This window comes from Girardinichthys multiradiatus, chromosome 13, assembly GCF_021462225.1.
Source record: "Girardinichthys multiradiatus isolate DD_20200921_A chromosome 13, DD_fGirMul_XY1, whole genome shotgun sequence".
Classification (NCBI taxonomy): domain Eukaryota; kingdom Metazoa; phylum Chordata; class Actinopteri; order Cyprinodontiformes; family Goodeidae; genus Girardinichthys; species Girardinichthys multiradiatus.
In genome coordinates, this window is record NC_061806.1 from 40,771,402 (window position 1) to 40,784,905 (window position 13,504).

The 13,504-nt window shown below is 37.6% G+C and overlaps 1 protein-coding gene across 3 annotated transcripts in view; it reads left to right on the forward strand.

The window, feature by feature from the left end:
- Positions 1-4,652: 4,652 nt before the first annotated feature.
- Positions 4,653-13,504, forward strand: part of LOC124879072 (zinc finger protein OZF-like) — a 28,275-nt gene continuing 19,423 nt past the window's right edge. For 2 of the 3 annotated variants that reach the window (XR_007040944.1, XM_047383378.1), the window contains exons 1-2: positions 4,653-4,919; positions 6,323-6,369. Coding sequence is in view for 2 of the 3 variants with exons in the window: in XM_047383378.1 (XP_047239334.1) it covers positions 4,760-4,919; positions 6,323-6,369 (207 nt within the window). In the remaining variant the exon portion in view is untranslated. The remainder of the gene's footprint in view (positions 4,920-6,322; positions 6,370-13,504) is intronic. The other variant, XM_047383376.1, reaches the window with a different exon arrangement.

A 13,504-nucleotide genomic window follows, 5' to 3' on the forward strand; every position in this document is an offset into this window, starting at 1 on the left:
GTGTGGGAAACTGTGGTAATGTGAAAACTGTTGTTATTTTTCAGTGTTTTTGTTTTTACTGTAAAGCACTTTATTTCATCTTTGACAAGTGCTGTAATAGTCAAATAATTTAAAACATTACTTTAAAGTTACTGACTTAACCCTCAGATGTAATAAGATTATTGTTCAGTTGGCCAAAGTATTTCCTCATCATTAGCCCATAATGTTTCTGATTTCTTGAATATCCCATTATTATATACTACTATAAATTGGCTGCTACATAAAGAAAAATTGGACCAGCAAATTGACATTCATTACAACTGTGAATCTGTGCATAATGAACATAGCATTGAAGTGGCAAAAGATCTTTTGAGAGATATTAAGCTTTTCCCTATACTGTTCTGATGTAAAATTTCCAGTTTATCAGATAAGAAAAACAAAGTAAGGTAAAAATCAAAAGGGAGGGCTAGTACGATTTCATTTTCCAAATATTTGAGTTAATATAAGTTATTTTGTTTTGTGTAAGCTTTTTCAATATGGACTGCCTTAAAACGTTTTGGAAATTAAGTGGGAGTTTTGAAATGCAGTTAATAAAACAGTATTAAGAAGTGTGATGCTGCCATCTGGAGTTTCTGCTTCTTAACTGCCTTTCAAATTGCTGACATTTCTGAAAAAACATGTTGAAACCTCTAAAAATTGGCCCAACTCTGGTAGTCCTCCAAAGTATCGTGGAAGGTATCCAGAGCCATAAAGGTCATAAAATGAAAGGGCAAAACAGGTTCACAAGATGACACCAGCAGCAATGCGCTGGAGCGTTACTGGTTGTGTGTCACTATGAGCTGACGGGTTGGTTTTATGGCTCATTTAATTGGTAGATTGTAACCATCCCCACTCAACTACGAAACGTCTGCTTTACAGCTTTGTTAAATGATTAAAATTGTGTTTTTTGTTTCCTCTGGAAACTATTTGGAAAATTTCTGTCTTAAAATTTTTATATTTTACTTTTTTACTCAAACCTAATACATTTTATGGATTTCTTTTTTATATACTTCTACCTGAGTAAAAATATTCTGAAGTACTGTTTCTCCTACTCCCACTTGGATACCATACTGTGAATGTACAGAGCCTTGTGAAAGTATTCGGCCCCGTTGAACTTTTCAACCTCTTGCCACATTTCAAGCTTCAAACATAAAGATATAAAATTCAACTTTTTTAAGAAGAATCAACAAGTGGGACACAATCATGAAGTGGAATAAAGTTTATTGGATGTGTCAAACTTTTTTAACAAATAAAAAACTAAAAAGTGGGGCGTGTAATATTATTCGACCCCTTGCGTTAATACTTTGTAGCGCCACCCTTTGCTGCAATTACAGCTGCAAGTCTCTTGGAGTTTGTTTCTATCAGTTTTCACATCCAGAGACTGAAATTCTTGCTCATTCTTCCTTGCAAAACATCTGGAGCTCAGTGAGGTTGGATGGAGAACATTCATGAACAGCAGTCTTCATCTCTTTCCACAGATTCTCGATTGGATTCAGGTCTGGACTTTGACTAGGCCATTCCAACACCTGGATACGTTTATTTGTGAACCATTCCATTGTAGATTTGGTTTTATGTTTTGGATCATTGTCTTGTTGGAAGATAAATCTCCGTCCCAGTCTCAGGTCTCTTGCAGACTCCAACAGGTTTTCTTCCAGAATGGTCCTGTATTTGGACCCATCCATCTTCCCATCAATTGTGACCATCTTCTCTGTCCCTGCTGATGAAAAGCAGGCCCAAGCCATGATGCTGCCACCACCATGTTTAACAGTGGGGATAATGTGTTCAAGGTGATGAGATGTGTTGCTTTTACACCAAACATATCGTTTTGCATTGTGACCAAACAGTTTGATTTTGGTTTCATCTGACCAGAGCACCTTCTTCCACATGTTTGGTGTGTCTCCCAGGTGGCTTGTGGCAAACTTTAAATGAGACTTTTTCTGGATATCTTTGAGTAATGGCTTTCTTCTTGTCACTCTTCCATAAAGGCCAGATTTGTGCAGTGTACGACTGATTGTTGTCCTTTGAACAGACTCTCCCACCTCAGCTGTGGATCTCTGCAGTTCATCCAGAGTGATCATGGACCTCTTGGCTGCATCTCTGATCAGTCTTCTCCTTGTTTGAGATGAAAGTTTAGAGGAACGGCCGGGTCTTGGTAGATTTGCAGTGGTCTGATACTCCTTCCATTTCAATATGATTGCTTGCACAGAGCTCCTTGGGATGTTTAAAACTTGGGAAATCTTTTTGTATCCAAATCCAGCTTTAAACTTCTCCACAACAGTATCTCGGACCTGCCTGGTTTGTTCCTTGGTCTTCATGATGCTCTCTGTACTTTGAACAGAACCCTGAGACTATCACAGAGCAGGTGCATTTATACGGAGACTTGATTACACACAGGTGGATTCTATTTATCATCATCAGTCATTTGGGACAACATTGGATCATTCAGAGATCCTCACTGAACTTCTGGAGAAGTTTGCTGCACTGAAAGTAAAGGAGCCGAATAATATTACACGCCACACTTTTCAGTTTTTTATTTGTTAAAAAAGTTTGACACATCCAATAAATTTCATTCCACTTCATGATTGTGTCCCACTTGTTGTTGATTCTTCACAAAAAATTTGAATTTTATATCTTTATGTTTGAAGCCTGAAATGTGGCAAGAGGTTGACCAGTTCAAGGGGGCCGAATACTTTCGCAAGGCACTGTACATATAATTCCTTGTACACTAATATATTTTTATATACTTTGTACCTCATCAATTTTCATATGCTATTTTGAAGTAATGAAAGGGTTAATTTACTTTAACCATGCTTTAACTGTTTTGTGGTTAAAAATAGAATAGAAACATCTATTAAGATTAAATTAGGTATTTTAGGTACTTTTGGGACAAATTCATTCAGAGCCAAACTCCCAGTTTAGATGAAATATGAAAAGTTTTTCAACACTCAAAGTCCAGCAAATGTCCAAACAAGGATTTGATTGAGGTATTACAATGTAACACATAATTATATAAACTTTTGTTCTGTTTTCTTTGTAGATATACTGTAGAACCTGCATCAGATCACAGGACAAGCATTTCTGTCATCATTGCTTTATTTGTAATGAAATCTTCATATCTAAAATGGTGTTTTTAAATGTGGTCACTGTAAACTCGGTTTCATCATCTTTTGTACACGTGTGGTGTAAGTCTCCGATTTGGATTTTCTTCTTACAGATACAGTAATACCAGCAACCTATGTCTAACTGCTCCCAGTGTTAAACTGGTGTTTGTTCTTTGATTTTTCCACCCACCACAACTCTGGCTCCAGTGCTAATAAACTGGTGCTATCTTGGCTCCAACTCTGAAGTAAACACAGCTTCTTTTTCAGGAGCTGGAGCCATAGTCATGAAAGCCAACAACCAATCAAACATTATGACCATCATTGTTAAATCGTTTCTGTTTTGCTTCTCTAATATGACAAAAATAAGTAACAAAGCTCAGCCTATACATATGTTGTTGGGATATCAGAAAAACATTTTCCAAAAAAGCCAAACTCTGAATCATTTCCAGAAAATGTAAAATTATTTGGGCTCTTATAGTCTAATTACAGATGTGCTCAGGAAACTGGTTATTGTTGACAAGGATAAAGAAGTTCGTCAACAGAAAGATGAAAGTAAAGAAAGACAAAGTAGTTTTATTGGGTGTTAAGGCGAGGGAAATGAGAAGTGGAAATTAAAAGAGATCACTGGAAACAGTAAATAAGAACATGTGGCAATAGTTTGCTAATAACAACAATATTATTATGGTATAATAACTAATATTCTTGAAAACATAAATGCATTAACAAGATTGAAAAAACAAACAAGCGTACTCATCCAACCACTACCTCCCCAAGAATGCCTAGGTGGGTCATAGACATACTTATGAATAAATTATTGAACAGCATAGATATGAAAATGATGTTGACAAAATTTTTTAATTGCTGACATTTGGTGTCAGATTTTCCGAGTAGGACATCAAGAACAAATGAATGTTTCCCATATAAAAAAAAAAAAAGAAAAGCAGATGGAATAGGCACTAATTCTTCTGAATGCTTGGTATTTTGATGGCTTTGAGTATACAGAGCACATTTAAGCATCCAAAGTGTTCAGTTACTCTTCATCTGCTGTTTAGAGCAGATGAAGTTGATAAGTGATCATTTATGACATTTTGTGAGCAAACATATGTCACTGATGAACATTACAGCTCATTTTAGAAATCTGCATAATGAAAAGATAGATTCTATGGCAAATAGATGTACATGTGCATTTTAAAAGTAAAGTATTGTGTGAAGCGGGTGTGGCAAAAAAAATCTCTGGAGAGGAATATAAATTGTATGGTAGTTTTACATAACAAGGAGAAAGGAGGAGCAGTAGAAATTTTAAAAAATGGTCGTATTTCATGTAAACTGCAGTCTGATGGTAACATGAAACCATCCTAATAGTCAAACAACAATAGTATGTATTGTAAAGCTGAAATTAAAAGACTTTGACTGCAATTTTACGGACAGAATTTGAGAAAAGGAATTCAGGTAATGCTGACTTTATCCAGAAGATGGCAGCAAAGCAACTAAATGGATTTCAGCAGCACTCAACCGGAAGAAGAAATTGTGTTTACATGTTCTTCTGGTCTGTCTCAATTAAATAATGGAAGCTAACGAGGTTGCTAGCAACTTTTGTTTACCTTCAGTTTGAGCTGAATATATGATTATCTGCAGCAACGATGTCTTCAGTTTCGTCTCCGAGAGAGTTGACCAACAAGCAACTAAGTCCTGCTGAAGAAACATTCACAGATATTAAAGAAATCATCGTTAAATCCGAGGAAGAGATTGATGGCGGCTTGGATGTCAGCGAAACAACCCCAATAATCAACCACCTTACAGGTACTAACGTCGTTTTGCTGATTACATTATTTAAGGAAAGTCGTTTAATGCCGTTTAAAAGTAATTCCGAGGCCTTACTAAGAAAGACAATCAAACCAAACCAGTTTTGCGTATACTGGCCAGAAGCTATTTCATAGTTTCGGTGTTTCGTGACTCTTTCGGTTCGATAAAGAGCGTCTTGCTGCGGTAGTTGTTGACTCCGGTGAGCAGAGAGGAGAGGAAACATCGGTCCTGTATAAACTAACTTTGTTTCTACATGGTGTATTACGGTATATTTGGATACTACTGTTACAACACATTTTGTAACTTTCAGATCGTGTGACTCCAGAAGGCGCTGTTAAGTCGTTGTAATGAAATACATGGCTCATATTCTGATAATCAGGTTAAATCGGGAGTTTTAATCATATCATATAAGAATCCGATTATCCAAATAGGGATTATCATTGAAAACAGCGAGTAATGTAAAATCCTCAGAAAAATATTTAAATTCGGGGGGATATTTTAGCAGATTTATGCTTATTTAGCACCATATTTCATTAAAATACTCTTCTAAAAAATAGGGAAATTAATTGGCAAAGGGGGAAACTAACCTGTAATCCTTTTTAAATGTTTTGCATAAATGACCACACCACAATTTTCTTAAATATCTGACAATATGTCAGATATTTAGGATCTTCTCTTGATTAGTTTAGAGTACAAATTCAGTTACTGAAAAAAAAAACTAATTTTGTCAACATTTTTACAGTGTTTCTTTCCTGCTATCAGAAACTTCTTTAAAATGGTCCTTTTAGTTTAAACATTTGTGGATCGAAACAAGTAGAGCGGTCATAATGCTAGAATTTCAGGGCTTTCATGAAGCTGCTGTATAATCCAAAGTTTTAGTGAAATCCAGACATTGTTATGCTTGACAAGGAGTTCAACTAATACAGGAAATTAAATAAACAACCAAAAAGCCTGTATACGGACTGCATTACGATGCTTATGAACATTTTGTATAGTGTTTGCACAAGCAGTAAAGGCAATTCTCTTTAGGTGAACGGTTCGAAGAAAGCTGTGTCTCATATTACCTGCTGTATGGGGCCTGAAGTACTCTAAGGAGTACTTCCTCATCTGAGGAAGATTTATCATTAACAGGAATTGGAATTTATGTGATTAACATGATTAATTGTCAGCTGTATTAATAGCAAGCCTTAGATCTAACAGGACAAGTTTAGGCACATGTCTGTTGTCTTAGTTCAATGAGAAAGTCACTAGTGACTTTCATCTGAGTGGTTTCTGAGGAATGATGAGCTCTGAAACTGTTCTGTGGTGATCAACTGTTTTTCAAGTTTTTGATATAAGAAGTGATGTTTGATATTTAATCACATTTATGTTCTTTTTCATTTTTCTCTTTGCCTGTCCAGACCCGCTACAGCGTTATGTTAAGAAGGAGGATGATTCTTCTGACCAGGTGAGAAACTCTATTTGGGATCAGGAGGAACCTGACACTCTGGCAATGAAAGAAGAACAGGATGATCTGCAGATAAAAGAGGAAGGGAATGAACTCTGTATCAGTCAGGTTGAAGAAGAGTTTGTGTTGAAGAAGGAGACAGAACCCTTTATCTTTTATTCTACTAATGAAGAAAAAGACCACAGAGAACCCAAATTAATCAGGGACCAAATCCTCTCTCCGGATGGTTGTGCTGCTGAGAACCAAGATCAGGAAGAAAGTGATGATGAAGACACAGAATTGAGCAGTGACGAAGAGCCGAAACAAAATAAGAGATCCCAGAAAACCAGAGGGTATGATAACAACTCTGATACTTCAACACAAAAAGGGCAGAAGAAAACTCCCAAAGATAAAAATCTGTATGCGTGTACAATGTGTGATAAATTGTTCTCTCAAAAGACTCACTTGATCTATCACACAAGAAGTCACACAGGTGAGAAGCCTTTCTCTTGTAAGTTTTGTGGAAAATGTTTTAGTCGAGAAAGTATTGTGAATAATCACCTGAGAATTCACACAGGCGAAAAGCCCTTTTCATGTATGACCTGTGGAAAAAGTTTCACCCTCAAGCACAAGTTAACGGATCACATGAGAATTCACACAGGCGAGAAGCCTTTTCCATGTAATGCCTGCGAAAAATCCTTTAACTTAAAAAGCAATTTGAAACAACACATGAGAATTCACACGGGTGAAAAGCCTTTCTCGTGTGTGACCTGTGGTAAAAGTTTCAGTCAAAGAAGTCAAGTAACACTTCACATGAGAAGTCACACGGGGGACCGGCCTTTTTCATGTATGACCTGTGGAAAAAGCTACAGCCACAAAGGCCATCTAACGGATCACATGAGAACTCACACAGGGGAGAAGCCTTTCTCATGTATGACATGTGGAAAAAGTTACAGTCAGAAAGGTCATTTGACAGTTCACATGAGAATTCATACAGGTGAGAGGCCTTTTCCATGTAGTACATGTGGAAAAAGTTTCAGCCGAAGAAGTCGTTTAAAAAAGCATGTGAGAATTCACACAGGCTAGGAGTCTTGTGTGTCGCCTGTGGAACGTCTCAGTTGAATGTGCTAAGAAACATTTCACCTGAGAATTCGCACAGGTCTCTTATTAGCCTCCAACAGATTTCTTCTGCCTTTGCTTTTTGGTTACTTAAATGTTTCAGATTATCAAACTATGTTTAATAACCGGGTGACCCGAGACTTGAAGAATCAAGAATTCACCGAGCTAGAACCTGTCTGACAACATGAAGTGGGCTGAAAGAAATTAAAAAGCAACACCCAATGCCCAGATGTAACAAAGGTCACAAACAGATGAGAACCAAAGTAACTGACATCTGTTAGACTAGAAAGGGTTACAAAGCAATTTCTAAGGCTTTAGGACTCCAGTGAACTACAATGAGACCCAATATTCAGATGATTTGGTGTAAAACTAACACAGCGATTCAGAAAAGGAACATAACACAATAGTCTGGCATGATGGTTGCAGTGTATTTGTCTGGGGCTGCTTTGTTGCTCTTGAATATGGATGACCTGCTGTAAGTGATTCATGATTCATGAAATCTGTTCTCTACCAGAAATCCCCAAGGAGGATGTCCGGTTTTCAGTTCACGATTTTAGAGTCTGGCTCTGCCAAACTAACTTCTGAATGAAACTGAAAGCAAAATTGGGGTTTTGAAGGGGTCTAGTCAAAGTCTAGACCTAAATCCAATTAAGATGCTGTGGCATGACCTTAAACAGGCCATTCACATTTAAATGAAATCCCCTTATGTGGCTGAAATTAGAATATATCTGCAAAGAACAGAGGGCTTAAAAACTGTTCACAGTGATGTAACAAACTCATTGCCTGGTATCACAAAAACTTGTTGGCAGTTTTAATCGAGGGTGGCACAAGAAATAATTTCTTTTTCACAAAAGGTCAGGTTGGTTTGAATAGTTTTGCCCCTTTATTTGATGCAATCATCATTTAAAAACGCATTTTTAACAAGCTATTTTTTTGAAAACATAACTAAAATACTTCAACCCCAGATATTATTTTAAGATTGAATTTAATTACAGACTAGTTTCATGCAGGGATGTTTATTGTTCTACAAGAAATTTGTTTTTTATCTTGCACAACTTGTTACTTAGAAATACCACCTATGTGCTGTCAATAGTGTACCAGTTGTCCATTAACTTTACCATACCAATTTAAAGGGATCTTTTAAGGTGTGAAATTAACTATGAACTAATTTTGTTTTGTTGTCTTGGATTCTCCACTAGATTTATACTTATGTGAAATTTATATTAAGTAATTGAGGGTCTTTCTTTCCTTCCTGTTTCAACATCTTTCCCTCTATCTGTCATTTGCATGTTATTAGTTCTATTCCACAATTTGAAGGCAGCCACAGTCCCGATATTTCACAGAAGTGAAGTTTGGTTTGAATTAATTTGGTTGAAATTTGTATTAACCTTTTGTAAAACTAATAGTTGTTCCAAAAAGCCTTCTTTAGGCCTGCAGTCTGGATTAAAATGTACTTCTAACCTTAAACATTAAACTGTTTGGAGCATCGCACTAGATTACACAGGAAGGCAGTTTATCAATAAACTGGACGACGGTCAACAACCTTTAAAAACAAGAAAAACTGTTTTACTGCACAAATTGTAAAATGATTTCCTCCATTCAGATTTTAGGTTTTTATTACATTATATTAATTATTGTACAGATGACAGGAAGGATGGAAAATAACTTATTTTTTATTTCTATAAATTATTATGTAGGGTTTTCTCTAATATAATATATACACTGCTCAAAAAAATAAAGGGACCACTTAAACAACACAATATAACTCCATGTAAATCAAACTTCTGTGAAATCAAACTGTCCTCTTAGGAAGCAACAATGATTGACAATTAATTTCACATCTTGTTGTTCAAATGGAAAAGACAACAGGAGGAAATCTTTGGTGATTATCAAGACACTCAATAAAGGAGTGGTTCTGCAGGTGGGGACCACAGACCACTTCTCAGTACCGATGCTTTCTGGCTGATGTTTTGGTCACTTTTGAATGTTGGTGGTGCTTTCACACTCGTGGTAGCATGAGACGGACTCTACAACCCACACAAGTGGCTCAGGTAGTGCAGCTCATCCAGGATGGCACATCAATGTGAGCTGTGGCAAGAAGGTTTGCTGTGTCTGTCAGCGTAGTGTCCAGAACCTGGAGGTGCTACCAGGAGACAGGCCAGTACACCAGGAGACGTGGAGGAGGCCGTAGGAGGACAACAACCCAGCAGCAGGACCGCTACCTCCACCTTTGTGCAAGGAGGAACAGGAGGAGCACTGCCAGAGCCCTGCAAAATGACCTCCAGCAGGCCACAAATGTGCATGCGTCTGCACAAACGGTTAGAAACCGACTCCATGAGGATGGTATGAGGGCCCTACGTCCACAAATGGGGGTTGTGCTCACAGCCCAACACCGTGCAGGACGCTTGGCATTTACCAGAGAACACCAGGATTGGTAAATTCGCCACTGGTGCCCTGAGCTCTTCACAGATGGAAGCAGGTTCACACTGAGCACATGTGACAGACGTCATCAGGAGCATGTCCAGACGTAGGGAGGTCATAAAGACACATGGAGGTCACACACAATACTGAGCCTCATTTTAACTTGTTTTAAGGACATTACATCAAAGTTGGATCAGCCTGTAGTGTGTTTTTCCACTTTAATTTTGTGTTTGACTCCAAATCCAGGCCTCCATTGGTTATTAAATTTGATTTCCATTGATACATTTTGTGTGATTTTGTTGTCAGAACATTCAACTTTGTACAGAACAAAGTATCGAATGAGAATATTTCATTCATTCAGATCTAGGATGTGTTATTTGAGTGTTCCTTTATTTTTTTGAGCAGTGTGTATATATATATATATATATATATATATATATATATATATATATATTTACTTTTAATTACTTTTATGACTGACTGTAGAGTTGATTATTTATGTATATCTTACAGCCCTTAAATCAAAAAATCTGATTCGCCCAAGAGCAGAAGTTGATGTCAGACCTTAAGTCAAAACGAAAATTGATTGGGTAGTAAAGGCGTGGCCAGAGCGCTGTTCTGGTTTGTTCTTTTTACGCTTCTGGTTTTTAAGTAGTAAAAGTCAACTGGGACACCATTAAAGTCAGAATTCTGCCTTGGAAACTTAGAAATTCTCAATGGTGATAAACTGTTCATTTGCTTTTTGGTATCATTAAAAACGTGGAGCACAGGGGTCTATGCTTCTATTTGTGAGCATGTTTCTTTAGTGTTAAAATATATAAAATGCAGATAATGACAATGGTGATAACTTGCACTGCAACTACTAGTTAGCCTGGTCACTGAGCATAAGACTCGGAGAATCCCGCTGATCTCCACAGTTAAACTGGATGTGATGTCATTTATTTCAGAGGTAAATGTATAATGTTTGTAAATCTGTCTGGTTTTCCATTTTGCTTCTTGAATGCAAGTAAATAAGGGTGAAATTATCAAGCACATGTAGCCCAGCTTCACTGTATGTTGGAACAAAACATCACATTTACAGCATTGTACTGGAGACCGGTTGTATTTGTAGGGTTTCATTTTCAAAATATACAAATAAAAACTAAAAATAATTATTTTGCGTGTCGTGTCCTGTGTTCATATGTCAATATAGTACATTAGTCTAAAGTTGTTTTTGCTCATCTCTGCTTGTATGTTTTATCAAAAGTTCTGCACATATTTTTGTTCAAATGTAATCTGTAGTTTTTACATTTCCTTATATCTAACATGCACTGACAGTCTGTAATTTTATAAGAATAATTTTCATGTTTTGCTGATGTTATTCAATGCCTTACCCAAGCTGACACAAGGAACCTCGCAGGTAAAACAAATTCCCTTTTATGGCTCAGTTGTTGAAATAATCTGGGTTTGTGTAACAAGAAACGTTCTTAAGAGAAATATAGCAGTTTTCAGGTTTTGGTTATCACTCAAACCACTTTCACACTACCCACTGAGGAACGGATCTTATCAAGGTTCTGGTTCTAATCAGGTTGAGACGGTATGCTTGTATTTAAGAGGGATTCTTTGAGTTGTTTGCAACCCGGCAGTAAACTGAGCGACCCTTAAAGACCAATAAGAATAATACAGGTAGGAATGAGTTCATTTGACAGGAACAAAATGTAGAAAACTTATTGTAGACAGTTTAAGAAATTAAAAGAGAAGACAAATATTTAGAAATGATAAATGGAATGTTACAGAATATCAGGTGTTTCGGGGATAAAGTCATGTTTATATTTAATTTTATTTGAGAAAAACTGGGATTGTTAAGATTTACAGGTCCTTCTCAAAATATTAGCATATTGTGATAAAGTTCATTATTTTCCATAATGTCATGATGAAAGTTTAACATTCATATATTTTAGATTCATTGCACACTAACTGAAATATTTCAGGTCTTTTATTGTCTTAATACGGATGATTGTGGCATACAGCTCATGAAAATCCAAAATTCCTATCTCACAAAATTAGCATATTTCATCCGACCAATAAAAGAAAAGTGTTTTTAATACAAAAAACGTCAACCTTCAAATAATCATGTACAGTTATGCACTCAATACTTGGTCGGGAATCCTTTTGCAGAAATGACTGCTTCAATGCGGCGTGGCATGGAGGCAATCAGCCTGTGGCACTGCTGAGGTCTTATGGAGGCCCAGGATGCTTCGATAGCGGCCTTTAGCTCATCCAGAGTGTTGGGTCTTGAGTCTCTCAACGTTCTCTTCACAATATCCCACAGATTCTCTATGGGGTTCAGGTCAGGAGAGTTGGCAGGCCAATTGAGCACAGTGATACCATGGTCAGTAAACCATTTACCAGTGGTTTTGGCACTGTGAGCAGGTGCCAGGTCGTGCTGAAAAATGAAATCTTCATCTCCATAAAGCTTTTCAGCGGATGGAAGCATGAAGTGCTCCAAAATCTCCTGATAGCTAGCTGCATTGACCCTGCCCTTGATAAAACACAGTGGACCAACACCAGCAGCTGACACGGCACCCCAGACCATCACTGACTGTGGGTACTTGACACTGGACTTCTGGCATTTTGGCATTTTCTTCTCCCCAGTCTTCCTCCAGACTCTGGCACCTTGATTTCCGAATGACATGCAGAATTTGCTTTCATCCGAAAAAAGTACTTTGGACCACTGAGCAACAGTCCAGTGCTGCTTCTCTGTAGCCCAGGTCAGGCGCTTCTGCTGCTGTTTCTGGTTCAAAAGTGGCTTGACCTGGGGAATGCGGCACCTGTAGTCCATTTCCTGCACACGCCTGTGCACGATGGCTCTGGATGTTTCTACTCCAGACTCAGTCCACTGCTTCCGCAGGTCCCCCAAGGTCTGGAATCGGCCCTTCTCCACAATCTTCCTCAGGGTCCGGTCACCTCTTCTCGTTGTGCAGCGTTTTCTGCCACACTTTTTCCTTCCCACAGACTTCCCACTGAGGTGCCTTGATACAGCACTCTGGGAACAGCCTATTCGTTCAGAAATGTCTTTCTGTGTCTTACCCTCTTGCTTGAGGGTGTCAATAGTGGCCTTCTGGACAGCAGTCAGGTCGGCAGTCTTACCCATGATTGGGGTTTTGAGTGATGAACCAGGCTGGGAGTTTTAAAGGCCTCAGGAATCTTTTGCAGGTGTTTAGAGTTAACTCGTTGATTCAGATGATTAGGTTCATAGCTCGTTTAGAGACCCTTTTAATGATATGCTAATTTTGTGAGATAGGAATTTTGGGTTTTCATGAGCTGTATGCCAAAATCATCCGTATTAAGACAATAAAAGACCTGAAATATTTCAGTTAGTGTGCAATGAATCTAAAATATATGAATGTTAAATTTTCATCATGACATTATGGAAAATAATGAACTTTATCACAATATGCTAATATTTTGAGAAGGACCTGTAGGCTGAAAAGCTGTTCTGATCCAAATTTCGATCTAGAGGTTCGTGGTAATGCACCTAAGCAGGTTGCTAACTGCAACCAAAAGGAAATGGAAGAAGAAAAAGAGTAGAGCATATATTATTAAAATATAATAATTACTCATATGAGAGAGCAGT